The 27,195-nt window shown below is 46.9% G+C and overlaps 1 protein-coding gene across 2 annotated transcripts in view; it reads left to right on the top strand.

Annotated features, from left to right (window-relative positions):
• ARHGAP11A (Rho GTPase activating protein 11A) overlaps window positions 1–27,195 on the top strand; it is a 350,081-nt gene that overhangs the window by 46,002 nt on the left and 276,884 nt on the right. For both annotated transcript variants that reach the window (XM_069638559.1, XM_069638560.1), the window contains exon 3: window positions 25,422–25,518. In XM_069638559.1, the coding sequence (XP_069494660.1) occupies window positions 25,422–25,518 (97 nt within the window). The remainder of the gene's footprint in view (window positions 1–25,421; window positions 25,519–27,195) is intronic.

Here is a 27,195-nt window from a genome sequence, read left to right as displayed (position 1 = left end):
GGGCACGGTAACCATAGGCTCTTCATTACTTTTGAGTAGTGGGTAGATTCTGTTGTGATTTCGGGGTCGAGCTTTGGCTTTTTTCCGGAAATGGGTTCGTCGGGGTCCTCGTCTGGGGTTGATGGTCCCTGCCCCCTCCCCCCAATAATGCCTTCCGCTACTTCGAGGGAGTGGATAACCTGTGTCTGTCCTTCGAATGAGAATTGTAGCGTGGCTGTGAATAGCCATTGATATTTGATTTTCTGGTCCTGGCGGAAGACCGTTAGCGGCCGCAGGGCTCTTCGTCGCCGGACTGTGATGGGTGCCAGATCCTTGAAGTTTTGTATCAAGGCCCCTTTGTAAGTTGGGTTCCCCTGTGTGCGACTGGCTGACATCTCCTGTTTGGTGGCATAGAAGTGGACCCTGGTAATAACATCCGGGGTGTCCGTTCCAGAGGTGCCCCTGCGGCTCCGCAGTCTGGTTTCGATCCAACATGAACAGTGACTTGTCGCAGTCCGGGAGGAGTGTTTGAAAGAGGTTACTAACGTAGGCTGGGAGGGCCTGATCTGATATTGCGGCGGGACCCCCTCCAATGCGAACGTTGTTCCTGCACGCCCTATTTTCTGTCTTCCTGCTTATGGTGCATACTCTCGCTGTTCTCTTCCAGAGATTAGTTTCCGCTGCAGCTCAGTAATCTGTGCCGAATGTTCTAGGGCGTGGTCCTCTGTCTCACCCACCCTGTGTTCTACCTCCTCCATTCGGTTGTCCAGCCCCTCTTTTAGTCGCCACCTCCGTCATGCAGTTGCGAAATTCCATCTTAATGTCTGCTAAGAGGGCTTGGATATAGTCTTTCGTGGCCCATTGGCTTTGGGACCTCTCCGGTGACGTGGCCTGGGAATGGGTAGGGTCAGTTCTCCCGGATCCCTCTTGCAGGCGTAACATGCTGGCTATATCTGCTGATTTCGGGCCTTTATGCTTGCCCATCGTGGTGTGTGGCTGGAGATCACCAACGGCAGAGGCTTAGGTGGTGAAGGATGGCTGATTTCCCATTGGTAGGGCAGTGTTTGTAGTCCCCTTATGAGATTAAGCTTTATCAGAGAGGGTGTCATGCGGCTCCTGGATCGTGGGCCCAATTGTAGGGGTGCTTTCTTTTGGGGGGGGGGGTTGGAGGAGAGAATGCGCTTGGTTCACAGGTAGAGCGGCCTCAAGTCTAGGCAGAGGTGGGGTCTCTGCGTTTATCCGCTTGAGCAGAAATATGATATGAAGATGGTTACCCCATGCAGATATTAGGGCAGGGTGGGAGCCGGTCCCACCAATAGAGGTTCTGCTGGACATCCGAGGGGCCACGGGGGTCAATGTCGGCACCTTCTGGTGGTCGGGCTTCAGGAGTGTCATATGGCGCTATCTGATGAAGGGGCTGTCCACCAGGGGTGTCTTAGTGGGACCTGACCACCTGCTGCTGCTTTCTCAGCTCTTACCGTTAATGCTGTGCCATCCTTTCTTTCTGTGCCTTCCTGGGCTGAATGCGTGGAGCCCCGCCAGTGCCTCTGCAGCCCCTTCGGCCTGCCATATGTAGGAGTGGGTTGAGGAGGCCCCCTCCGCTTGGGAGCTTTTTGTTGCAGCAAATTGCTGTAGTTAGTTATCCCCCTGATGTGCTGGTGTGAGCTGATCTTGACGGCCCGTTAATGTACTGGGGCACTCCCCTGCAGGCCGCTCAAGGCACACCAAATCTGTGTCGGCGGGCTTACCGCTGAAGTGGGCCAGCTGTTGCCAGGGGATGCCACTTGGCCGGCGTAGGCTGGCCGCCTTGCCCGCTGTTTTCCCTTGCTGTGGTCTAGCGGGGGTGGGTGGATGGTTAGGAGCGGCCTGGGCATCTGCAGCAACGGCGGGGGTCCCGCTCCCCAATGTGGGTGCCGCTCCACAACGTGGGCCCCGTCAGATCCTCAGCGCTTCCTCCAGCGTCGTTGCTGTGATTCTGCCTAAGCCGGGCTGGCAGCTGTCATTGCAGCACGTTGCTGTAGTGGGGGGGGCACGCATGGGCTGCAGTCATTGGGCCTGTTACAATGTAGCTGGGGGGGGGCTTCTACTTCAGGAGGGCTTCTAGGCCGGTGCTCGCCCCTGTGAGCCGCTCCAGGTGGAGATGCTGGATCCATGTGTCAGCGGGCTTACTACCGGAGGGGATTTGGGGGGGGGGGGTTTCGCCCATCTGCTGCAGAGGAGCGCTGCTTGTTCGATGTGGTGTAGGCTGGGGCGGGGCCTTCACCGTCAGTCCCCCAATGCGTCTTCCTGAGTTTACACCGTGATTGCACCTGAGCCGGTCAGCAGGGTTGGCTCCAGGTTGTCTGTCGGTCGGTGACTGAAAAAAGCTGCTGTCTGGGTATCTGCTTCTCAGGGACCTTTGAGCGGGTTTGAGTGTTATGGCTTCAGGTTACCACGTTCAGTCATTTTTGTAGTTTTTAATGTTGCATATTAATTCTAGTTTGGCATGCAGGAATTGGTGAACATTGGCACACTTTCAAAATGGGGCAGAAATCTACCTACCATTTTTATAAATATGTAGACCTTTGCAAAAATCTGGCAAGTGTCAGTTGTTTGCACTCTGCCTACTTCTGGGATACCCATTTGCCACCGGTTTGAATTCTGGCCGCTTTGAATCAGATTTTCCTCCCTCACAGGCTGCTAACAATGCATTATATAGTTGTAACATGCTGTCTGGATGCTTCCTGGAGTGAGGCCAATTTGCCTTTCCAGGTTTTCAGTGCAGACCCTATGGCTAGCAGTGCAGGGAAAGGTTCTCCCTTTAAAAAAAAAAATATATTTTTATACACTATATCACAAGCTACATTCAGTGAAGTGCCACTTTTTAACACCCCAATTAATTTTTGTGATGTGTACTGAACTGAATTTTGGCATTGAGCAGTTCTTTCTCCTGGTGTGCAACTATACACAGTTTTGTATCGCAGTAATCTTTGAGTGCCATCTGTTCAAAATGGCTGTTCCTTGTGGTGCATGCCATCTTTGCTTCCACTTCTTGCTCTTCAGCTTTGGCCAGGTCAACCATTGCATACTGGACCCCTGCCTCAAAATCAACTGGCAAGATCTGATCTCAGGTACCCCCCTTCACTGCACTAGTGGACCAATCCATCTGAATCCCTGATGTGAATCTATCACATTTCTAAGGTCTGAGACATTGCTCTGGTCTGCATTTAGCCATCGCCTACTCTGTATTGGACTGTGCCACTGCATTGACACCTTCCCACCATGATGCTGGACATGTTGCAGGCGTCCTCTGAGCTCTGCTGTGACCTTTGCTACTTGGTTCACTCATCATGAGGACAAGCCTTATGGAACAACCTTCTCTGGCTGCACTGTCCCTGAGGGCCTGTCAACCCTGTATTGTCGTCCCAATGTCTGCACCGGTCTGCTTCTCCCGACTGTGTACACTACACCAGTGGAAATGACGACACAGCATATTTCCTTAGGTCTCGCGTACAGCAATTCAAAAATGTAAATAACTCTTTAAAAATAACCATAAGAAGAACCTCTCAGCAGGAGTGGCGGCTCAAATTATGCACTTACCTGAATGGAGGATATCATTAGTTATTGAGATACCCCCCCCCATTGTGTTTTAACTGGGGGTCATATGCTCCATCATGGACTAAAACTGAGGGCGAATAAGTTTGAAGATTCCTCGCTTTAGTTGCCATTTTCATTAATCTTTTTCTTAAACGTTGTAGTTTTCTGTGATTCATACTCCTTTTAATGGGTACAACGTCCTTTAATCACCAGGCGTTTCAAAGCCTGCAATTTAAACGTGTACATAATAACGAGAAAGTTCATCACATTTTTGGGGGGGTCGGGTATAGTTAAAAATAGGTGCGTGAGATTGGGTTTGGGGGAGTACCTCCGCCCCCCCCCCCCCCCTGCAAAAAGAAATTCAATAACTTTTTCGTTATTTCATACACGTTTAAATTGCAGGCTTTGAAATGAAATGCCTGGCGATGAAAGGACATAGAACCCCTTTAATCTATTACCCTTTGCTCTCAAAAGGAAGCTTAGAATGTGTCTTGCATAAGAACCAGGCATATTCCATTGTCTGCTTACATCAATAAGAGTTATTAAATCGAGACATACCTATGAATGTAGGGTGAAGCAGTTAACTGTACCTTTTTTTTTCTTCTATCCCTATCCTAGCGTAGGGATAGTTGGTTTTCTATGATAGCTTTAGCAAGTGTGAGACTGTGTTTGTAAAAACACTGTTTTTAAATTACCTGGGTTCCTTGTCCATTTTGTTTGAACAAACGATTGAGCATTGGATGGTCCCCAAGAGGGATTAACATGTGCAGCTGCAACCAAAACAAGGTACCTTTACCCTGTCCAAGGTGTTCTGCTAGGCTCTACCCGACAGTCTGTTGAAAGCTCGGATCCAAAGTGTGAGTATTATGAAGGATCAGGAATGGAAGTCGGACGTATTTTAGACCTGGTTTTCGCTAAAGACTTTTATTGATGAAAATAAAGGGGTTGAGAAAAGGCCTTGCGGTCCCTGTGCTAGAGGTGTTTCCCTACCTAAATCTAAAACGAAGAATTGTCTGTGTCAGGGTGTCCATATCAAAACTGTCCTGTGTCAAACACTATTCTGACCCTCACATTCTAATGAAATAAATCGTGAGCTGTAAAGGGGACTGTCTGGCCGTCAGCATTTCAAAAGTGTTAAAAAAGAAGAAAATAATTGACTCCAGCATAAAGTCTCTTTTTGATATAATTCATTAATCTAGAGTCTGTACCCCCCCCCCCCCCCCCGTGCCTCCCCTGGATTGATTCGTCAAAATTACTTGACAATACTAACCTTGTCTTTTCAATATCAAAGACACTTCTATGTCCCTTTGTCAGTATACTTGATAAACTCTCCTGGCAGGTTTTTCTGTTTCTCTAGTTTCACACGCTTGCAACTGCCTGGTATACCCTCTTGTCAGCCCTTCTTGTAATTGTCTTTCTGCGACTCCACCTTTGATAGTTTATCACATTAGCTCTCTTTGCTAATTCCTTTATTTCATAGTGTTATTTGCTCATTGTCTTTTGCTCCCACTTCCTTAGCATTGTGGGTCAATATAAATTGTCCATTAAAGATTTCTTTCTGAGGCAAAGGTGTATTTAACGTCTTACTTTCAGTATCGAGAAACTATTTCCTCTTTATCCAAATTGTTCAATGTTTAACATGCAACGTGTTTGTCAATACGCCCTGATGTTCCCTTTTGTCCCAACGTGGACTCATTGGCTCTTTGTGGCATTTCCTGTTTTGTCATCGGCGAGCCGCAGACAACTGCTCGATTCTCTCTCCTTCGCGCGGCTCGGCTTTCGGTTTCCACATATCGTGGTGCTGGTTGGGCTTCTCCTCTCGTTGCCGCTTCCCAGTAAGCTTCTCTTTGTGTTCTTCCACTGGTGAACCCCCAGGAGCACTGTTCTCGCTTCTGGTGTTCCCGCATGAAATCGTCTCTGTATCTTCCAGTTCTCTTCGTTGCATGAGCTGGTTGGCTTCAACATGCTTGTTTTGGTTCTCCTGCCTCTCGAGTAGTCATTTCTTTTTGTGATCTTCTTTTAAGCATCCTGGGCACACAGGTGTATGCTTTCAACAACTAGAGTGTTGCATCGTCCTCAGGGCTTCCTCTGATCTGCATTCTTCTTCTTTGCAGTGTTACAGGGTTTCTGGGAATGGTAGTTCTTTTACCAACTTGCACAATAACTTTGTAGGAACATGTTCTGACGGAAAACCATTGTTTGAGAACAGTTCTGGAGATTTGTTTGAGAAATTCAGCGCACTCCTTTGGGGAAGCAGGAAGGAACCACAATAGGACATTAAGATGTTGTGTATGCAAGATTCGTTCTGAATGGGGGGAAAAAGGATACCATGTGTCATTTTACGCCCCCCCCCCCAGTCCCCCCCAACACACAGATTGTCCCCTCCTATGTGATCCAACCTCATAATGTCTATGTTGGGGTCAGGATCAGGTAGCTGCTGCTGGCCACATGGGAGGAGGTCAACGCCAGGGGCGGGTAGAAGAAGGGGAAAGTGCCAGATGCTAAGAGTGATTGCAGAAGTCTGCAAGAGCTGGAGCAAGGGAGGAGATGTTGGCCTTAATGGTTATGCAAGAACAGGGAGACACCTTTTTGGGTGAGACCTTCTTAGAGCAGACTTCTCTAGAGATGTCATTCATTGTGATGGGGGAGAAGGAGGAGAGAGTGGGAGGGGGGTAGAAGGCAGAAGGACGGGGGAAGGGGGTGGAAGAGAGGTCAGTATGTCCAGACTTTTAGTGGTGAAATGGGTGGCCAGTGCACTAGAGGCCCTGAGAAGGAAGAGTTCAGGTGGAGACTGCAGATGGGATTGGCTAGGTCCTTGCCGATTTTGAAGAGTCCAGCCGTGTTTGAGGCTTCAGCAACACTGGCCTGATTTGGGCCCACTACTTGGAGCAGATAGACTGCATTGCCTTTGGAGTAGGCGGCAGGCCAGCCCGTGCTCTGCCACTTCCATTCAGCAATTCTGCACTTGTGTTTCAGAGCGGCTAGATCTGAGTCGTACCAGATGTTACGCTTGGAGGCAGGTTTCAGGCAGATCCTCAAGACAGGGGCACGAGTGTTGGTGATGTGAGTGATGGCAAGATGAAAATTGCAAAGGACAAGAGTATGCCTGCCCCTGTTTTCAATGTGAGGTTTCTTATCAGTAATCTGTTGAACGTAATGCTTGTTTGTCTAATAAGAGTGTTTTTGTACTCCATGTGTGGACTGTTCCTTAACTAACATTCCTCTTGCTAACTGTACTTTACACCAAGCTTCACTCAAAGCTTACCTGACTGCTGTTACTTTTCAAAGTTTTGACTAGAGTGTAAAACTGGTTGCCCCTTCAAGTTGGCTTCCCGCCAGAGAAGGTTCTGAAAAAAAAGCTCTCTGCACAAATGGTTCTCTATGAAAAGTGTCCTACATAGTAATGCATTATTTTGTAGTACCAACTGCCCTTTATAAGGTTGTTTGGTTACTAGCAGAGTGCAGATCTACCATTGGTAATGCTATGTAGCGGTTTAAGTGTGCCACTGCCCTGCTGGATCTAGTTTTATTAGACCTTAGCCACAATGCATGATTGAAAGAGTGCTTTTGTGAAGCGCATTGTAGAACAGAGCATATCTTTGTGGTCCAATGCACATTATTCAATGTGTCATGGACTGCTGCATTGCACTAACATCAATGTGTGCATGTGTTGCACATGTGAATATTTGCAGCAGTTGTGCTTTTGGGTTCTGCATCTCTCCAGGAGCCAGGCCACCGCTAGACTCGAGGTAAAACGGGCACACATGGGGAAACTGGCTCTGTCTTGCTATACACCTGTCTACTGCAACACCATCCTAGTGGCATTCCGGACCAACCAACTCTCTTGCTGTTCAGGAAGGAACTCCGGGGTGGGGGGTTGAGCGGGCCCTTAACTTTGTGTCAATGACTATGCCACCTATGCTTCTTGTGTTCCTCCATCACTTTATATGCCTGCCATAGCCGGAGCCCTTCCCCTCCATACATCATGCTGCCCACCACGTGCACAGCCCTCTGATCGATTTTAGGTTTACGCTTTGCAACACCCAAATACAAATTGATATCTATTGTATGCTGTGCTGACTAAATGCTTTTTTGGAAGAGAACGGAGTATATGCCTAGCTACAAAGCAGTTATATGCTGCACACGTGACAGTGTTCCACATTAAATATGCACCCCCTGCCCCTTTTTAATATACAGCAGATATTTCTAGGCAAATGAACAATGTGGATTGATTTTGGTGTGGTGAATTGTTTTTTTTAGCTGCGGGTGGCATCAACCTAATTTGCGAGACCAGTAGGTTAAGAGGGCTTTCCCCTCAGTAACAAGCGTTGGCTGCTGGTGCTCCAAATATGACACCATTTTAAAAATCTTCGTCAAAAAGGAGCACACGCTGTTTATTACAGCCGGGAATGCACAAATTAAACCGAACAGTGGATTGGAACTGGTTGATGAGCGCTAACAAATGGGCGCACAGCGAACATTAGTTTTATAGGAGGAGTGCAAAATTCCAAGCATTTGACACCATTGCGGTTAGAATGTACATATTTTCCAACGTTCCCAGGATAGTCATTGGCTGCGTTATGTCATATCTTTAGTGCTATATATATGTTAGTGAAACGTGATTGGAGCAAAGAGGGCAAGAAAATTCCAACACATCCCTCCCATGTGGCGCCACAATGATTCTCACCCTGCCCAGGAACAGTTTGTAATATTGCTGTATAGACCTGCAGCGAGGGCCGTACCGGGCGTTATGGGCCCTGAAGACAGAGCAAAGCGATTTTTCTCGGGCCATTAACTCTGTCTTCAGGGCCCATAACGTCTGGTACGGTCTGAGCTGCAGGTCTATAAAGCTAATCGAACACCCTCAATTTTTAATTAAAGGACAATGAATGAGAATTGAAGTGCCAAATGATACATAAATGTTGCAGCCACATTAACTTGGTTGTGTTTTTTCTATAGGATGGTGTGAGGAGTATGAAATTGAGGAGAAATCGGGTGTTTGTATGCCTGCCCAGTGTTCTAATTAAAAACATTTCATGCGTTTTTTTTGTTTTTTTTAACGTAAGCATTGCACATTCACAGAGTAGCAAAACATTTCCAACGTGCATCTGCACACACATAAACTTAGCATGCGCGTAATCAACTTACATTTTCAAGTTCTTCATCTCTATTACTCATTAGGGCAAGGTTGCACGTTCCTTTATTGCGACAAACTATGCTAGAGGGCACGTTCCACATTAGTAAAACATTCAGCTTCTCCTTCACGCCAACTTGAAATGCTTTCCTTGCTAAGGGAAAGTTTCTTTCTGTTTCATATGAGTGGGCACTGCTACAAGGCACAAGTTGGTTTTGAACGTGTAATAGGGAACGGAACGTTAACTCTTTCCGTTCTGAAATTACACTGACCCCAACTTGGCCCCTTCACAGCCTTCAATGGACAGGAGGCCGCAGCAGCGGCGAGACCACGGGTCAGCACCTGCAATTAAAATTGCGGGCTGTAATCAATCTGCAGACTATACCAGTTCATATAGCCCGCAGATTGACCAATCACATTACTGAAAACACCACTATGGTGTTCTAATGAGTAATATAACATTTGTGCTGACAGCTGGTGCTTTATTACTCGACCATTGGTCAGCACCATTGCAGAAAGACCAGAGACACCCCGATTCTGGTGGAAAGGGAGACGGTCACACTGTACCTTTTGGAATATTGGTCTTTGCAGAGCTTGTAGTGGTTACCCTGAAGGCTGGCCACCTCCCAGGGGAACACAAATTACTGATTGGCTCCTCCAGGAAAGCCACGCCGCTCAGCTTCCTTTCACATAATCACCTGCTGATAGGCATTCGTAGCCATGTGAATGGATAGCTTGCTCGGGTCCACGTCCCCTCCATTCCTGAGTGCCTTGTAGGATTGGCTTGCTTGCCCTGTGTTGACATCACCCAGTGAGGTTGCAGCTGGCTCAGTCTGCCTGTGATGCGCAGCATGAGTTCTGTCCCCCGAACCCCCTGAAGGTTAATCATGTACTAGGATCGGGATTTCCCAGGCATGGGGTTTTCCCTGTTGAATACGTTCTATTTAGGATAGGTCATCTCTATCGTGTGCTAATTATACATGGGTCCTTTGGGCTGTTAATATACGCAAGGTATCCCCACATGGTCTCTTCCCATGCTATGACTATATTTTGGTTGTCCTGTGTTTACCTCGCCCCTTTTTAGGGTGCGCTCTTCCCCTCCCCCTTTGCTCACTCCCACAGGTGGTAGAATTGACCCCCACCCCCCTATATGTCCCTATATGTCGCTGGTTCAGCACCTTCAATACATCTGGATCAAAAAGGCGTATAGTTTTTCACTTTGTAAATTGTGCAAGGCAATTAACCCATGTGATTGACCTTCATCATGTATGGTACATAGCTTCTGAGTTGTTGGACCATTTTGTTGGTGACTGGCACAGTAAGAAATAAAATATACTGCAGGGTGCAGTAAAGAATGTTTTGTGGGCAACATTTCCACAACCCTAGCCTCGACTTACACTGCAGCTCAGGCTTTGTCGAAATGGCCAATGCACATCTCCAGTTTTTAACTTTCTCAGCTGGTTTAGCATGGTACAGTGTGAAGGCAATGTTGCTTGGCTTTTCTTGTCGGAGAGCACACAGCGGCTACATGGTTGGGGGGGGGGTGAGGGGTGGAGTATTTGTACTGTTATGTACCTCTGGCTGCCATATCTTATGACACTCCTACAATATGTTCTCCTCTTTCTTGATCATTATTTAATCATGCTGAGCAACAAAGGTTTGAATCCTGGTCCTGCGCCTAGTGACTGGTCTCCGGTATTCGCTTTCTAATTAATTTACCGGTTATACATTCCACCCTCTGCGTGGCTCCCTCATGCTCAATCTGTCCGGGGCTCTGATCTGGTACAAGGCTCAACCAGAACAAGGCCTTCTCTTTTTACTGGGCAGCTTGAGTACACTTCTGGCCCATCACGCATCCAATCCCTTCTGGTTACACAAGCAAACTTCCAATCGTTATCTCTATCGTTTACATGACGCACAGACACCACCTTCCTCAAGTACCTGCCTTTGGCCTCCCAGCAGACCCACGTGCACCCACAAACCTACATCTTCTGGTTCGATCAACTCTCCTGATGTCAAAATCTGTATCGCTTTACTGTCCCCTTTTTCTTATCCCTACTCCTGGTGGAGGGCTAATAAACAGAAGATCTGAGATTTAGGATCCAATGCAAGTAGCTCTTTTAATGCTGTTTAGGAAACTTATCAGGAGTCTCGTTTCCATTGCTTTTAGGAATATGTTAATTTTGGGGACCGACCATGGGCTTGTCCTGGGTCTGAAATTTCTTTATCCGCATAATGGAGAGTGAAAAAATGCAAGTAACCCCATAGGCTGGCTGTAAGTAAAGGGCTCTATAACAGCTTTTGAGCGTTTGCAACCAGTTGTCAGATCGGCACTTAAAATGTGTAATAGTCTGTGTGACTCTGGTTATCGATTTGAGCTGCAAAAAATGCCATTGGCCAAATAACTGTCACCTCACCAGATCATTTCACATAAAATTAAATAAAACAAACTAGAAATGTATGAATCATACTAAAATGAACAAACACTTATTACATTATAATTCTATCCTTTCTCCACTACAAAGGAAAAACATCTAGCCAAAACACAAAATTCCTTAAGCCCTTTTTTGCCCCGATTGGTATTTTCTAGCTGGTATCTGACCTGCTCTAGACTGCCGCCCTATTGGAGAAGGGCCTCTTACCCGTAGCAGGATTCCAGACTTTTCACCAGCCGATGCCCAATTCACAGTTCCAACAAAACAATTCAGTATGTTTTCTTGTACCTTATCGCCCAAGATGCAATGGAATTTTTGGTTCCTAGGCCCCCTTGCCTGCTATTAAGTTCTAGTGTTCTGTAAGGTAAAGTCCTTGTACGTGCCATTGGGTTGCTGGGTCTTGTCTGGCTTAGTCCGGAGCCTATTTCACTCCTTGCTCTTCCTTGGGGTTTCAGGTTTTACACCCTGTTGGGGTTGCTGTGCACCCCGTGTGGGGGAGGGGTGGGTCTCTGTGCTCTCAGCCCCGCTTAGGATGTTTCGTCTTTTAGGCCCTCTTAGGGGAGTCCTCTTCTCATCCTGGCTTTGGGTATATGGGTCCTCGCCCTGCATTGGGTTATCCTATAGCTTTATAGACATGCAGTGAGGGCCGTACCGGGCGTTATGGGCCCACAAGACTGAGTTAATGGCCCGAGCGAAGCAAGGGCCATTAACGAGGTATGAGGGACCATAACGCCCGGTACGGCCCTCGCTGCAGGTCTAGAAAGCTATTAGAACACCCTCAGGCACTGATTCTGAACTTGGCGCAGTGAATGTGCTAAAGAGCAGGATTCACTGCGCCAAATCAGGACGCCCAGACTCAACCAGTATTCTCAAGTGGGCCTGGGCTCCTTGTAGTGCACCTTCAGGATTGCGCCTGTTTTTGTCATAACGGGCGCAATCCTGAAATCTCAGCAGCTTTTTTGTAAAATAACGAGACATTCGTTATTTTACAAAAATGCTGCTGAGAACACGGGTGTATATAAACACTTTCAAACAAACCAAAGTAGCTGCCACGTTGCACAATGGAATGTTGAAGCTGCTTGCTTTGGTGTGTATGCACCACGGGTGTATATGAACACTTTCATATACACCAAAGCAAGCCCTCTGCTCCGGTGGATCTGTTCGCCCAGTCAATCTGACTCAAGACCAGTCTTGTGCGAAAAGCGCTGCACAGGCTGCTTGGTTCCTCTGAACAAGATGCCAGCTGCATCGTGCTCCCGCGCATCTCTGCTTCTTTCTTCCCCCTCTGGTGTTGCTTCTGTGACATCTTCATGTCCCAAGTTGAATTAAGATTGGTTGATCCAATTATTCTGTGTTTCTCTTAACTGGTGTCGGAAACCACACCAGCCATTTCTAAAGGGTCATAAGTACAGTTGTGGCAATCACCATATAGCCAACAAACTCATGGGACTTTTCACATGGGGAGGATGAACAAAATCCCTTTCTGGGGACTTCATGTTTACTTGGGCGAACCACCCTCAGTGGTACCCTGCTGCCATGTCCCCCCGGGATTACGTTTAGCACTCTAGCCTCCCTTGTCTCAAAGGACATGGTGGTGTATATTGTAAATATCTCACTATATTGTATATAGCTTACCTTGCTTTGCAGGTGGAATCCTGCCAACAATCTGTGAGGTTACAGAATATGTTTGGGTAGAATGTTTTGCTATGAAAGACTGGTAGTTAGTGGCTGGCAGAGGATGATGGGAGACTGCAGCCCTTTATGTTGTAACTTGATAAACCTTTTACCGATTATTAAGTCTCCTCCAACTTCATTATAAATGGCTCCCCTTGGGGAGAAGTGACGAATTCCCAGGATTAGTCTGTGCTCAACCACATACAAGCACATGTATTCATGTATGCATATACACGTGCATGCAATTGTAAACCATGCACATGACAGCAGTGTGTGGTTTAGTTTTGATTATGTAACATAACCCTGAAAGCTACTTTGGCTGCCATAACATTGGCCAGGTGGGTGAGCGAATTACAGGCTGTCAGCTGGCTGACCTTCCACAATCTTCACAAGGTACAATGGTGATACTTCGAGTGAAGCCGTCTTTTCTACTGAAAGTGATTAGGGAACTCCATGTCAATCAGTCAATAGGACTTCCTGCATTATTTCCCACATTACATCCGACACGGGCAGAGGAGAGGCTACAATGATTCTGCCTGCAGAGGGCTTTGAGCCATTACATCTCCAGTTAAGAAAGGAGAGACAATTGGCTTTCGGCCATACATCCAGAGGGATGGCTGTGACAAAGCCGACCATCTGTAGATGGCTGTCTCATAAATGAGCATATTATGAAGTTACGTGTAGGGTTGAGCAGTGCCAAGGAGGAAGCTGGAAAGTGAGAAAGCAAGGCAGTTAGCATGCCTTTTAAACCTCTAGGACAAGAAGCGCTGAGCAAATCCATTGCCAGAAAGTTAAAGGCGATAGTGTGGTTAAGGGGCATGTGGTCAGCATGACATGGATGGTCGGTGGAGATTTAGCAGGTGTATTAGCACAGATACGTTCGTGCAGTTGCAGTAGGCAGAGGGCAGACGGGAAGTAATTCTACACAGGATAGGACTGACTGCAATGCGAATTGTACTAATTTTTTTTTTTTTTTTAATTTTCATTCAGTTTTTACAAACTTTTTGAAAACTTTAACTTATTTAAAAAAACATTTTAAGTATACATAAAATAGAGTGCAAAAACAAAAGTAGGAAGTAAAACTAGACGACAAACTTTCTCTTAGCTTAGCACAAATGGACCTTGGTATATCTCCATTCGGGAAATTAATCTAATTCCCGTTTATTTCTGCACTCTTTGAACCTTCCGTCTTCAGATCTATGTGTATATAATAAGTGGCTTTCTTGTTAAGTGTCTTCACTATTCACCAAGTTGATCGTTTGCGGTTATCTTATCCTCACAATATGGAGATGTCTCCTCCAACCGAATTTGCATTTGATCCAGGAATCTCATCATTGCAATCAGCCGGGATTTATTTTCGCCAATGTGAAGATATAACCACCAATAATTGTACTATTGGCTTGATTTTAAAGCTGCTTTGTAATCTTGAGCTGGCAAGTGTTGTGGGGATCAAAGGTTGAGGGCGGGAGCTGGGATATGGTTTTGAGAGCAGAGTTGTGATGAAGGAAGGTCTGCCCGGTCAATGGAGGCATACAGGGTGAATTGGGCAAAGAGAAGAACTGAGCTCATCTAGAGATGTCTTGATTTGTTGGATTGATGCAGAGGGTGGTCCTAGAAAATGGAGTGACATTCACAGCTAAAGTTTACCATGACTGCGAAAGTGTTGGGGCACTTGGTAGGTAGCTGAAAAAGAGGTTCAGGTCCGGAAAAAAAGTTTGACGCTTTGATGCCTTTATACAATGGGACAAGTTAACTGGGTTGTGGGGGAGGCAGTGGAAGGAGGGAGAGGGGGATTAATCTGAATGTGCATGACATTCATCGGGGTTATGAATTAGGATTTCACGAGCAGGAGCTAAAACCAGCACCTGGGTGTCTGGCATCCCCCAGAAGGCAGGAGCTACCGCTGGGGAACCGGAGTGAGTACACAGCGTGCTGCAAATCGAACTTGCACATGAGATGTGCATTCAACTTTTTGTCCATTGTATGATTTTATTATGTGTGCTCGATGGGTCTTAATTCTTTAACCGTCTTATATATATATGTATATATATATATCTCAAAGTTCATGTGACATATGCATATTTGTAAGGCACCAAATCTCTGGGAGCCAAAAGTAGCTCCTGGAAGCTGTTTTAAAGCTAAGTAGGCTCTCCTGTGCTTAGAACTAGGAGCTAAATTGCTCTGTTCCCCTCAATTTTGAACCCTGCTGAAGTTCAGTAGGCAGCCAAAGGTGATCGGTATGCTGATTCCATATAGTGTGAACCTACCTTGTGTAGTTTGGTGACTAAGGGATCACATTTGTATTTATTCTGTGTCTGATCGTCATTGGCCTATATTGATTACTGTGTAATGCAGTAGTCTGTCATTTGAAAATAGTTTTGTCGAAGGGTTGCCGATTGCAGGTTTGATGCAGAAGATAACTTACTGGTTGGGTGAGGCAGATGCTTTGTGGTCTGAGGTTAGCAAGCCTGGCAAACTAATGTTACCCCCTAACCACCACCACCCCTTCCTTTGTTATCCCAAGGATTGAATGCTCTTGGAGGTGGTGATGGGAGGGAGTTTGTCTTGGGGCAGTGTTTGTGTGATGCTGGAGATGCCTTATTGAGGGACCGGGGCCTCCTGTCCCACCTGGACCTCTGTCAATGCAGCTCTTCATTCTTATCTTTTGGTGAGCATCATCCATTGTATACCCTTAAGGCACCCATGAGTGGGGGTACACCATTGTACCCCTTATGTGTTATTGTGCTACCTGTGTGTTGCCCACAGAGCAGGGTATGGGCTGGTGGCAGCTACATTAACAGTGGCTCAAAGTGTCCTCCGTTTTGGGATACCTAGGCCATGCCATAGGAATCAGTGGATTCCTGACAGAAGGCAAGATGGTCCCTGTGGCCTCTTGGTTTCTATTGCTTTTTACCTTGTTTACCAAAGTCCTGGGAAGCCCTGGCTCTGCCCCTGTCCCTTCCTCCTGACTGTCGGTTGGAAATACAATATGTGGCTCTGGGGCTCCCTCCTGTTACTGACTGGAGCCTTCCCAGGTGTTGTGGGTACACCCTAGAGGTGGGGCCTGTGTGAATGGGGTCTGAAGCGAACCCTCATACGAATGGATTGTGTCCTCCCACGTATTGCTTATCTTTGATAATTGTCTTCCAAGTTTCAGTTGCTTTGGAAAAAAAATGTTCTTGACAGAGGGTGCTGTGCGGTAGCGCTAATGACTCGATGTCCCTCGAAGGACTCCGTCCGATGGTCCTCATCCGCAGTATATGTAGCACGCACAGTTTTTCCGACTAACTGCTTTCACTTCAAGAGAAATTACGGCACGCTTCGGTTTGTTAAATAAAATGTCATGTCTTCACAGTCTACTCCATCTACGTTCAAGGCTGGTTTTAAGAAATGTCAGGATTGCGGGTTCGAAGATGTCAGTCACCGACCCCCACCGTTTTTTGCCTGTGGTGCCTCGGCACGGAGCATCGTACAGAGGAGTGCAAATCCTGTCATGCGATGTCTAACAAGGCTCTGAGAGAGCGCAAAGGTAATTTGGCGGTGGGTAGTCTTCCAAAATCCTCTTCTGTCTCGGAAAAACGTACTTTGGATGAGTAGAGAGATTCTCCATGTTGATAAAGATTGAAGAAATCTCGATCGAGAAGTCGTTCAAGTCATTCATCTTTTTCCAGGAAGTCGAAGAAAAGATGTCATAGCATAGGTCGCCTTCTTCCTCGAGTTACTCCTCACCCGCAAGAATAACATGTCAAACTAAATCTGACTCCTGAGCAAAATGGGAAGAGTTTTGGAGGGAGATGATAAATCTTCGAGAGGCACCTACTCCCTCGAAAGATCGGAAGAAAGACCATGTCCCGGTAACTCTGCATAAAGACAAGGGGAAGTTTAAGGTTAAACCCTGTGCACCCTAGAGTCCGGGACGCAAGAAGCCGGACTAACATAGAGAGCCTTCGAAGCCTCGAAAGAGTGAAAAGGCATTGAGGACCTTGATGAGTCAAGCCCTTTGAGGGTTTTGTCAAGCACATCTTTGCAGAAAACGATCAGTTTCCTCGACGTCGGAACCTTAAACTCCCATATCGAAACCATCAACGCCACAAGGCCTACTCTGAAGACTTTTAGATCCATCGAAGGCAACACAAGAGAAATCTTACAAGCCTTTACCACACAGATTTCTTTAAATCTGTTTCTTCAATCTGACTAACATGAACCATCTGATGATGATCAAACACAGTTTGGTCTTCAATATGGCACTCCAAATGTGCCATGTGAGCTTATTTCCGATTAATCTAGACTTGACGATCTCTATGACAAACTACAAACATCCAGTGAAGTAGATTAATCTCCTGAGCTGGAATTTGGAAAGCCAGATCCTGCAGATCATGCTGACAGGTCATATAGACCATTGAGGAGCAAGGTAATAGTATAGTTGGGATGGAGTAGACCTGCTCTTCCTTTTCAACAGGATGACTTGACGGACATATTAGACCAAGAGCCACACAGGGATCCCATTTTGCCCTGCTATATTGCTTTGCAAAAAGGGTTACAACAAATTGGGAAACCCCAGATACTATTTCTGCAGTTAATAAGAACTTTCACAAGAAATATAGACCGTCAAGCAGTGACCCAGATTACTTGACCAAGCACCTGACTCCAGAAAGTATGGTGATCCAAGCAGGCACGTCCACAAAACAATCTGCTTACCCTTCTATTCCTACAGACAGGGATGATAAATGGGTGGATGCTTGGGTGTGGAAAGTATTTACTGCCAGTAGCATGGCATTGAAATTGGCAAATGCCACCTATGCCTTATCTAAACTTTCGTTCATCTTTTGGGATTGCGCAGCAATGGTGTCTGACTACATCCCCAAATGGGAAGAGGGAGACGGCTTGCTGGCTGTTATCAAGGATGGTAAGGTGGTGTCGGGTCTGGATACTGCAGATAGCATTAGAAGATCATGGAGACCAGCACCGTGCTATGCAGATTTGCGTGGCTGAAGAAGTCTGGATTTGCACCCGACGTGCAGTCTAGATTACTCAACATGCCTTTTGACGGCTCAAGACTGTTTGGTAGCAAGGCTGTTGAAAACCTGGAAAGCCTACAGACCGCCAAAGCGGCGGCTAAATCTCTTAGCGCTGCTATTAGACAGCCTCAACATTCTTACTCCGGTACGTCATCTTGGAGGGGTAAGTCCTTTCGTTTCTACTCCTGAATTGGAAGAGGGAGAGGACAAGCCAGTCAGAGGACAGAGATGATTCCCTCATGGTGGATGAGGAAGAGGTGCTTAATCAGCCCAAGAAGCAGAAATTCTGCCCTCAGCCGATTGCTTCAGCCGCCCAAAACCTAATCCACGAGATCCCCGTGGCTGGCAGGCTCTCGCAGCATCCGAAAGAGTGGCGAGACATTACTTCAGATGCTTGAGCACTGAAAACAGTATCCCAGGGTTACTGCCTTCCTTCTTTTTTAAAAATGGTCCCAGGATCATCCACCGGGGAATAGCTCATTGAAAATTGCAGATCTGCTCCTTATGCAGGAAATGTTGATCCTGCTAGAGAAAGGTGCAATAGAACCAGTACCTGCAACGGAGAGGAACACGGGTTGGCACTCACCATCTTGTCTAATCCCCAAAATGGACAGAGAATTGAGACCCATCTTGGACTTGAGAAACTTCAACAAGTTCCTCAGGAGAGACCTTTTCTTAGACCTTTCAGGACCTCCAGCTCCAACACTGGATGCTCTCATTGGACCTTCAGGATGCTTAACTTTCATGTGCCTATCCAAGACAAGCACAAAGTACCTAGTTCTCATTTTCAGTTTCAAGTTCTGCCATTTGGGATGACCTCTACTCGGAGGGTTTTTGCTAAGTTGATGGCGGTGGTGGCAGCGAGTTACTGGAGAGAGAGGGGGGATGTCTACCACGACCTGGACAATTGGCTGATCAGGGCCTGTTCTCCCGAACAGACCCTGGATCATCTCAGCGTGACGTGTCATTTTCTCCGCAAACTGGGCTTCTCTCTCAATTACAAGAAGTCAAACATGATACTATCTCAAAGACTCCAATTTATCAGAGCAGTCCTGGATACCTACTTGGAAAAAGCTGCCACCTGAAGTGAGGGCTCATCGCATTCTGCAGATGGTCACCAAATAGTGCCCAGAGTCTTCCGACCTTCTTATTTATTATGTTTTTTTTTTTTTTTTTTTTTTTAATGTTGCTAGGCCTCAAGGCATCCTGCATTTTTCTGGTGCCAGACTCATCTGAGAATGAGATCTCTCCAATGGGCTCTCAGGACTCGATGGTACTAATTCTCAGGCAGGATGGCGGACCTCCTTCAGGTTCTGAGCAGAGTCGCACAGGTCCTTCTGTGGTGGGCCTGCGAGGACAACATTCTGAAGGGAGAACCTTTTTGGGAACCATGGCCGGAGATAACCGTAGTGACGGATGCCTCACGGGCTGGGGAGCCCACGCCAACGATCTGACAATCAGCGGTCGTTGGTATCCATCGGAGTCCAAACTACACACCAACCTTTTGGAGCTGAGGGAAATCAGACTAGCGCTGAAGGCCTTTCTACTCTCTGTACATGGTAAGAATGTCCTCCTTATAATGACGGACAACACAGTGGTCATGTACTACCTCAACAAGAGAGGTGTTGGGTCACTACAACTGTGCAGAGAGGCAATGCCGCTCTGGTGCTGGGCAAATCAAGAAGGAATCTCCCTATCGGCAGCTGACCTAGCCAGAGAGAAGAACACAGCGGTGGACACTCTGAGCAGGCAGAGCACATTCTCCCACGAGTGGGAACTATCTCAGGAAGTCCTTCAAAAGATCTTCATCCTTTTGGGGAACCCCTCAAGTGGTTCTATTCGCGACCAGTGTCAACCGGAAGTGCGAGCTGTACTGCTCCAGGGAATTTCTCCCAAGAGGAGCTCTACGAGACTCATTCGTGGTGGACTTGAGTTTCTAGTCCTGCATGCGTTTTCTCCAGTCCCTGCCATTCCTCACGCGATCAGGTGGCTGAGAAAGTTCGGAAAATCGATTAACCTAATTGCCTCGGATTGGCCCAGGAGGATGTGGTACCTGGATCTTCAGGACATGTCCATCTGCCCTCCAATACGTCGTCCACAAAGAGGACCTTCTCTCGTGGGAGGAGGATCAGGGTGCTCCATCCAGAGGTCAAGACACTGAGCCTTCACACAGGAATTCTGAGAGGCTGAGGTACAAGGATTGGGACCGCCCGGAAGATGTAATGGAGATTTTGCTTTCGGCCAGAAGGCTGGCAACAATCTTTATACTGCTGTTGTTGAAACAAGTTCAGCAGCTGGTGTAGGGATAAGAATGTGGATCCATTTCGTTGCAATACACCCAGTGTTATCTTTTCTACTTCACTTAGCAAATCTGGGGCTCCAGATCACAACAATAAAAGGTCATCTGGCAGCGCTTTCGATTTTCAAGCACTCTACAGAGGAAACCTCATACTTTAAAATCCCTTTTAATCATTCAGTTTCTTAAAGGACTCACTAATGTGTTTCTTCCTACTCCCTTTCAGTTCCCTGTTTGGGATTTAAATCTTGTATTTCTTTTGAACCCATGCATTCATGTCCATTGAGACTATTGACACTAAAAACGGTTTTGCTAGTCGCAATCACATCTGCCAGCAGGGTGATCGAATTGAAAGCACTGTCTTGTAAACCTCCATATACGGCCTTCATAAGGATAAGGTTATTCTTAAAGTAAGACCGTCATTTGTCCCAAATGATAGTTTTACCAACTTTGTATCCCCCCTCCTCATCCTGGAAAGGAGGAGAGGTTACATAGACTGGACCCTAGGAGGACTCTCAGTTTTTATATCTTGCGAATATCAGAAGTTTACCAGGGCGACCAATTATTCATTGGATATACAGGTCATAAATTGGGGTTAGCAATAACTAAACCGACTTTATCCAGATGGATTATTCTGGCTGTCCAAGAATACTATAGACTGGCTGGTAAGATCTAAGTGCTCACTCAACCAGGGGCATTGGTGGTACTTCCGTTCTTCAGAGAGGAGTACCTATTGAAGCTATTTGTGTGGCTGCCGCATGGTCTACCATACACACCTTTGTGAAACATTACTCCCTGGACACTTCTACTCAAGAGGGAACTTGAGGGAAAGCTGTCTTGCACTCGGTCCATGATAACTGCTAAAGGCAGATCTAAATTCTTTTCCCACCTCCAAAATTATTACTGCTTTGGGAGGCTATCAAAGATGAGGAATACGTGGGTGGACACAATTCATTCGAAGAACAAGCTACTTACCCCTGGTAATGTTCTTTTGATTGGATGTTCCTCCCACGTATTCCTCATCGCCCCTCCCAACCTACCTCGCTGCAGAATTTGTGTTTTACACTCTGTGCTTGCTGCCTTCTAAGTCTAAGGAGGCACTAATAAATCCTCTAACATGGAAAAACGAGAACTGAAGCCAATGGGTGCTGCGCGTGCTACCTATACTGCGGATGACATCTACCATCGGACAGAGTCCTTCGAGGCACATCAACTCATTGATGCTACTGCACAGAGCCCTCTGAGAAAATTGTTTTCTGAAGCTGGAAGACCATTATCAAAGATGAAGAATACGTGGGAGGAACATCCAATCTAAAGAACGTTACCAGGGGTAAGTAACTTGCTATTCTCTGTTGTGGGCGTCTGGTTTCTGTGTGTATGACACAATGAATGAGACAGCCTTGTCTGAAACTGACATGAATGTAGTGTACTGAAAGGCTGTGTACTTGCCTCAGTCCACATCTTTTGTTATGGGTGTCTGGATGGAGTGAATGGCCTGAATGCCTGTGAGCCTGATTGGCTGCCTGCATGAATTCCCTACTGTGCGATTGGTTGACTGAGCCTGGCTCAGGCAGAGTGAATGAGGGACCGATGTGTCTATCTAGGGACCTCTCACCAATTTGTTCAGTAGATGCAGTCGAAGCTTAGCAAGAAGAAGCTGCTTCTTGAAGCCCAGCTGGAAGAGAAGTCTGCTGCTGCCGCCTTTCTTCAACAATCTGAAAGTTGTTGTCTCATTAGGACTGATCCAGAGAGGACCTGCAAAGGAGACCTCTCCCCAAGCTACAAGGGACCATTGTGCAAAAATGCTACTCTTCATCGAAGTATCATGGAAGCCAGTCCTCTGTGCCTGCCCTCCGGAGAAGGGTTCTTCGAAGTCCAGAAGAGGAGTGCCGGACATATTGAGCCAGAGGAGTCCATTGGTGTCGCCTAGGGTCCGGAGTTGCATTTCGTAACCACTGGAAGCCGTTGCGATCTACTGCCCAGAAAGGGGGAGTTACCTGGGCATAGTGCTGCTGGACACCTGGAGCTGCGAGTTCCACACTGCCTAAGAAAAATTTGAAAGGACATACTTGCAGTCACCAGTGACCACTTGTTCTCGCTGGTGAGAGCCCAGCATAGTTTGGTGCCGTGAAGGTCCCTGGGTGGGTTTCCCGCCATCAGAAGCTATCGAAGTTGCCCCTAAGGGTCCAGACTTGGTGAGGGTCTGATGTCCACTCAGTGGTTGAGTCCAGGTCACCAGAAGCCGTCCAGAGGACCGTACTGCGGCTGCAGCACCAAAGAAAGTCATAAAACTGCAATATTACAAAACCCGACATCAAAAGACCTATGTGCCTGTTGCTGCAAGAATCATTGAAGAGTCCCAGGGGGTCTTATCTTCATCCACAAAGCCTTTAAGGAGACCACCACAAGTGTTTTCTTCACTGGACGTCTACCGTCAGAGCCGACCAAAGGAAAGCACTGCGAAAGGCCAAACTGCTGCCATTCCAAAATACTTGGCTTCCTTTTTATTCTTGGACTCAGCAACCCAGTGGCTCCTTCCAGCGGGGTCCATCCTCAGAGGGAATCGCCGAGTAAAGCCAAGACACTCTGCCGCGTAGCCTGCCAAGGCACCAAAGGTACTGTGATGAGGAAGAACATCTTCTATCCTCAGGAGTCGTCCATGGGTCCCAGATTCTTCTTGGATCCTGTTCTCCAGTGGCCTCTCAGGTTCTTTGGGGAGGTAGAACATTTTAAAAGAGCATGTTATTGAACAATATTGGGCTGCGCTGTGAAAGACCACATAAGTTACTCTTATTTTTTCTAATACAGGTTGCCCAGGTGTGGGAGGGGATCCTCACTCTTGACTGGTCTAAAGAAAGCATTCTGCCACTGTCATAACTAACCTGCCTTTATTTCCTACTCTGTGCTAGTGGCACCTTATTTAAGAATTCACCTGCAATTTTTAAAACTGTCTGCAGTTAGTGCAGTTCTTACTGAATTCATGTAGTGTGTGTGCGCTACCACATAGTGTATATATGTACCATTCTCTGTATATATGTACCATTCTCTGATTCCATGTACAAAGTGTTATTATTTATATGTGTATACTGTTGGTAGAAGTAGCAACCCATATTTTATATAAAGAAGCTGTGATATCACCTAACGTACTGTGTGGACATTCCTTTGTGGGAGACACTGTACGTAAGAATCTGCCTGCATCACCTCCTGAATGCTTAAGCCTGGCTGCTCGCCCAGCGTTGCCAAATTGAGAGCCTTGCTGGGGTTGTTCTGTGCCTTTACCCTACCATATAGGTGGCAGAAGTACATATACACCCCCACCCACTCCAGTCTTTACAGTTTGTCACATGGAGGCACGGGCTGCTGCCTGATGAGGATGGCACACTCCAGTCTGCACATTGCTATTGCTCCCTGACGCCTGGAAAAGGGATTTCTCAATCCGTTGCTCCAGTTCCTTAGGTGTCACCATTGGCTTTGACCTCCTTATGTATTTTGATTAGCAGGCGGTGGACCACTGCTAGCTTTTACATGTGGGTGGGCCCTTTTGTACCAAATGGAGGGAGATCTGGCTATTGGTAAAGCTGTATAGTGCTGCGTTCAACACGGAGCACACTGGAGGGGAGGGCGTTGAGGGGGTGGAGGGGGGCAGAGATACTGCTGTCCTCTCCTGTGTATAAATGCTGTTAGTCTCCTTGGCCTCCACCTGTGATTTGGGGCCTCTTTGACTGAATCGTTTAAGCAAAGACACAAATGTAGACTTTGCAAATGCTCGTTTTAATCTTGCCTTCTGCCTTGATGGGGAAGAAGAGGCCAGTGGTCCATTATCTTCACTGTGGGCTCGTGGCCTTCATTGCTCTTCCCGATTCTGTGCTAGCTTGTCTGATGTCTATGTAGCTAGTCTCTGGTGACCTTTGTTTTGTTTTTCCTGGAAACTAGAACTCTGTTTGGCCAAAATGTCCTCAACCCGGGCAATATGAAAGCACGAGGATGCTTGTGATTCGGATACGCACGAGGGGACGTGTACTTTGTGCAGACACTATTTTTTCATCCGTGTCCCTCTTCACTCCCGCCAAAATGATGTAACTAGGATGCAGGAGTCGTAATCCAAAACTGTGATCCCATTGCCCTAAAAATAATGCAAAGGGTAATCCTTGTTGCCGCATTAAGCATGTGACTCGCCATGTTAACAATCTAGTGAAATTCTGAGACGACATGTTCCTTAAACTGCACACCTCCATTTACTTATTGATCGGTGCTGGGCCATGATGTCATCATAACTAATGCATACAGTTACTTTTCTCCTTCCTGACCTGCCAAATGTTTCACGCGCCTGCAGTATTGACAAAAGTAGGCAAAATAGTTAAGCAAAAGTAAGCAAGGCCTGCCTTTCAGCAATTTAATGGAAACTGTACTCTGCTGTGGGACTTCAACACCCCACCTTGCGCCCCCCCCCACGCCCCCATGGGAATAGCCTTGGTAAATCTAGCAGTGGCAAACCTTTCAAGTTGCAAGCTACTAGCCTGACCAGTCACTCGCCACCTCAATTCTGCACATACCTAAGGCACACCACTTCTTAATCTCCAAGAGTATTGTTGCTAACCAGTGGTGAGTGCAACTTTCGAACCCTGCATCTAGGTGGGAATCTTGCCCTTGTTGCTGCACTGTCTTGGCACCAAGCCCGAAAGCATGCGAGCGCTGTCTAAATATCTATGACCATGTCATATGGGACTTGTTACATGAATCTCACACTTCGGCGAGTCGCAGCACAAGGTAAAGCTCAAACAACTGGTCTGATATTGTTCAAATGTCTGTTTTGCCTCCTTCGTAAACCTGGGTTGGATGCTTCTCCGTATTTTGTCAGTATAGACCATTCATGATCGAGCGCCCTCGGAGTATGAATTGGCACAATTCCACTGAAAGGCGATTTGGATTTTTTTTCTACATTTCACCGCAAATATATGCGGGGGAGACCCCCTTCACCCACCCACCCACCCCCCACTCCCATTACTACCCCAACCCTCCCCCTCCCCCCACATATATTTGCGGTGAAATTCGATCAAATGGTTTTGACCGAATAATCTGCGATATGCGTACACCATCTGCCTCGAAGTGAAAAGTAGCTGAAACGGATTCAGCCTCGCCCTGTTTTAGTAGCTACACGTGCCCTTAAAAGCTGAACTTGTTGGTCCTTTTTAAGTGCTAGGGCAATTTGATCATCTTTTTTTGCGTATGCCAAGAAGTGGCACATCTTGTTTTTGAATGATGATGGTCTCCTTGAATCTGCTTTCATTAAGAGTCTTGTTTTTTCTTAGCTTTGTTGTAGCAGCCTGCAAACACTTGGAGCTACACGCCAGCACTGAAGGACTGTTCAGAAAGTCTGGTTCTGTCGTGCGACTGAAGTCCTTAAAGGTGCGTAGATCAGATGTGCGTCCATAGGCTCAGACCAGCTTCTTTGCCTAATGTTCGTTTTATTCTATGAACAGAAATCTTGTAAATGTTTGTGTGACGCAATATACACAAGCTTTTTGTGAAACCCAATGCAGCGTGTCTCTCTACATATTATTGGTGTTTTCAGTTGGGTGTTTGAAGGTGGAAGGCATTTGCGATACTTGGTGTACCATTCTTTCTTATTGAGCTAAAGATGATCTACTCAAAACAAAAAGGGGCTGCTTGTCCTAGCATTCCAATGCTAGAAAGGAAATGACGCTTGTAGAGCTGCACCCGCGGGTCTGAAGCAGTGCGGCACATAAGGGGGTGTATTACTGACTGGTGCAATTTATCCTTTCACACGTGTAACATGTTGATACCCAGCAGGCCTAGTGAAATCCACTTTCCCAGAAGCGTAGTTCAGTACTTATTAAAAGGGTAAGGTACTGTGTTATAGTACTACTAGGGTACCGTTTTATGGTACTCTACCCTGTGCTTGAGGGTCCCTTCTGAAGTGTTTGCATGCACTAATTCCACTGCCCACAGCGGCCTGCTATATAGCAGCAGTGCACCAGGTTATTCCCAATTCCCTTGACATGATATGATATGGCATTTATAACGCGCCTGTACAAAAATGTTCCTAGGTGCGACAAGACAAGGAGGGAGGAAACGAGGGAGGACATGGTAACAATCTTACTAGGCCTTGTGTCCCTTCAGATTGCTCAAGTGCGAGGAAGAGGGGGAAGGGGAGAAGTGCTACAGGAAGTGCAGTTAACTGACAAGTGCAGCCAGCGGGTGGCTCATAAGTGCAGAGAGAAGGGACTGTAGGGTTGCAGATACAGACCCTTAAGTGCTGGGGAACCCGGTGGCAGAGTGGGTGCAACTGAACATGCAAGAGCCTGGGCCTGTGTTCAGAGGGTGACCAGGTGACCTGTGCGCGGAGCAGTCGGGTGCATCAGCAGTGGAGAGGAAGAGAGAAAGCGGAAGCGAAAAGGAAGGTCTTGATTTGCTTCTGGAACTGGAGGTGGTTCTGCTCAAGATTGGGAGAGGCAGGGTGGCTGTTCTAGAGGGAGGTCCCAGCCAAGGAGATGGATCTGCCCCCCACTCTCTGCTTGGAGAAGTGTCTGACCCTCGAGTTGGAGGTGGCTGAGCAGAGAGCTCGAGAACGATGTTTTGGAAGAGAAAGTTGGAGGTAGAGCGGTCCCAGGCCCCAGAAAGCCTTGTGGACAATGCAGAGGGTTTTGAAGTTGATCCTTGAAGTCGATCTGTGGCAGTCTGTTTAAATTCGTCAGTGAAGGTGGTCATCTGCTCTGAAGAGGCTCCGACGTGCAAGTGTACTGAGAGTCTGCCTGCTTGGGGGTCACAGAGGAGCAGTCTCTCAGACATGTAAGAAGTTGTTATACGAAAAAGTACGAATGTGGTCTTGAGCTGGTGTGGAACAATATAGTTCTGACATGGAACCAGTCAGAATATCAGTTAGTTGGAGCGGGATTAGTTGGATTTTGTAAATGTGTCTTGTTATAGCATTGATAATTAGTCTGAAAATTATTCTTTATTGCTTTATGTATATTTGCAGTGGCAAGCTTGGTAGCCCAAGCTATGGCATTGTAGCAGAGGTTTCGAAAGGGGTTGAAAAGCATTTTCCAGAAGTTTTTTTTT

Source organism: Ambystoma mexicanum, chromosome 14 (genome assembly GCF_040938575.1).
Source record: "Ambystoma mexicanum isolate Mex_15411 chromosome 14, UKY_AmexF1_1, whole genome shotgun sequence".
Lineage (NCBI taxonomy): Eukaryota > Metazoa > Chordata > Amphibia > Caudata > Ambystomatidae > Ambystoma > Ambystoma mexicanum.
Note: the sequence above shows the minus strand (reverse complement) of the source record. Positions and strands in the feature narration are given on the sequence as shown.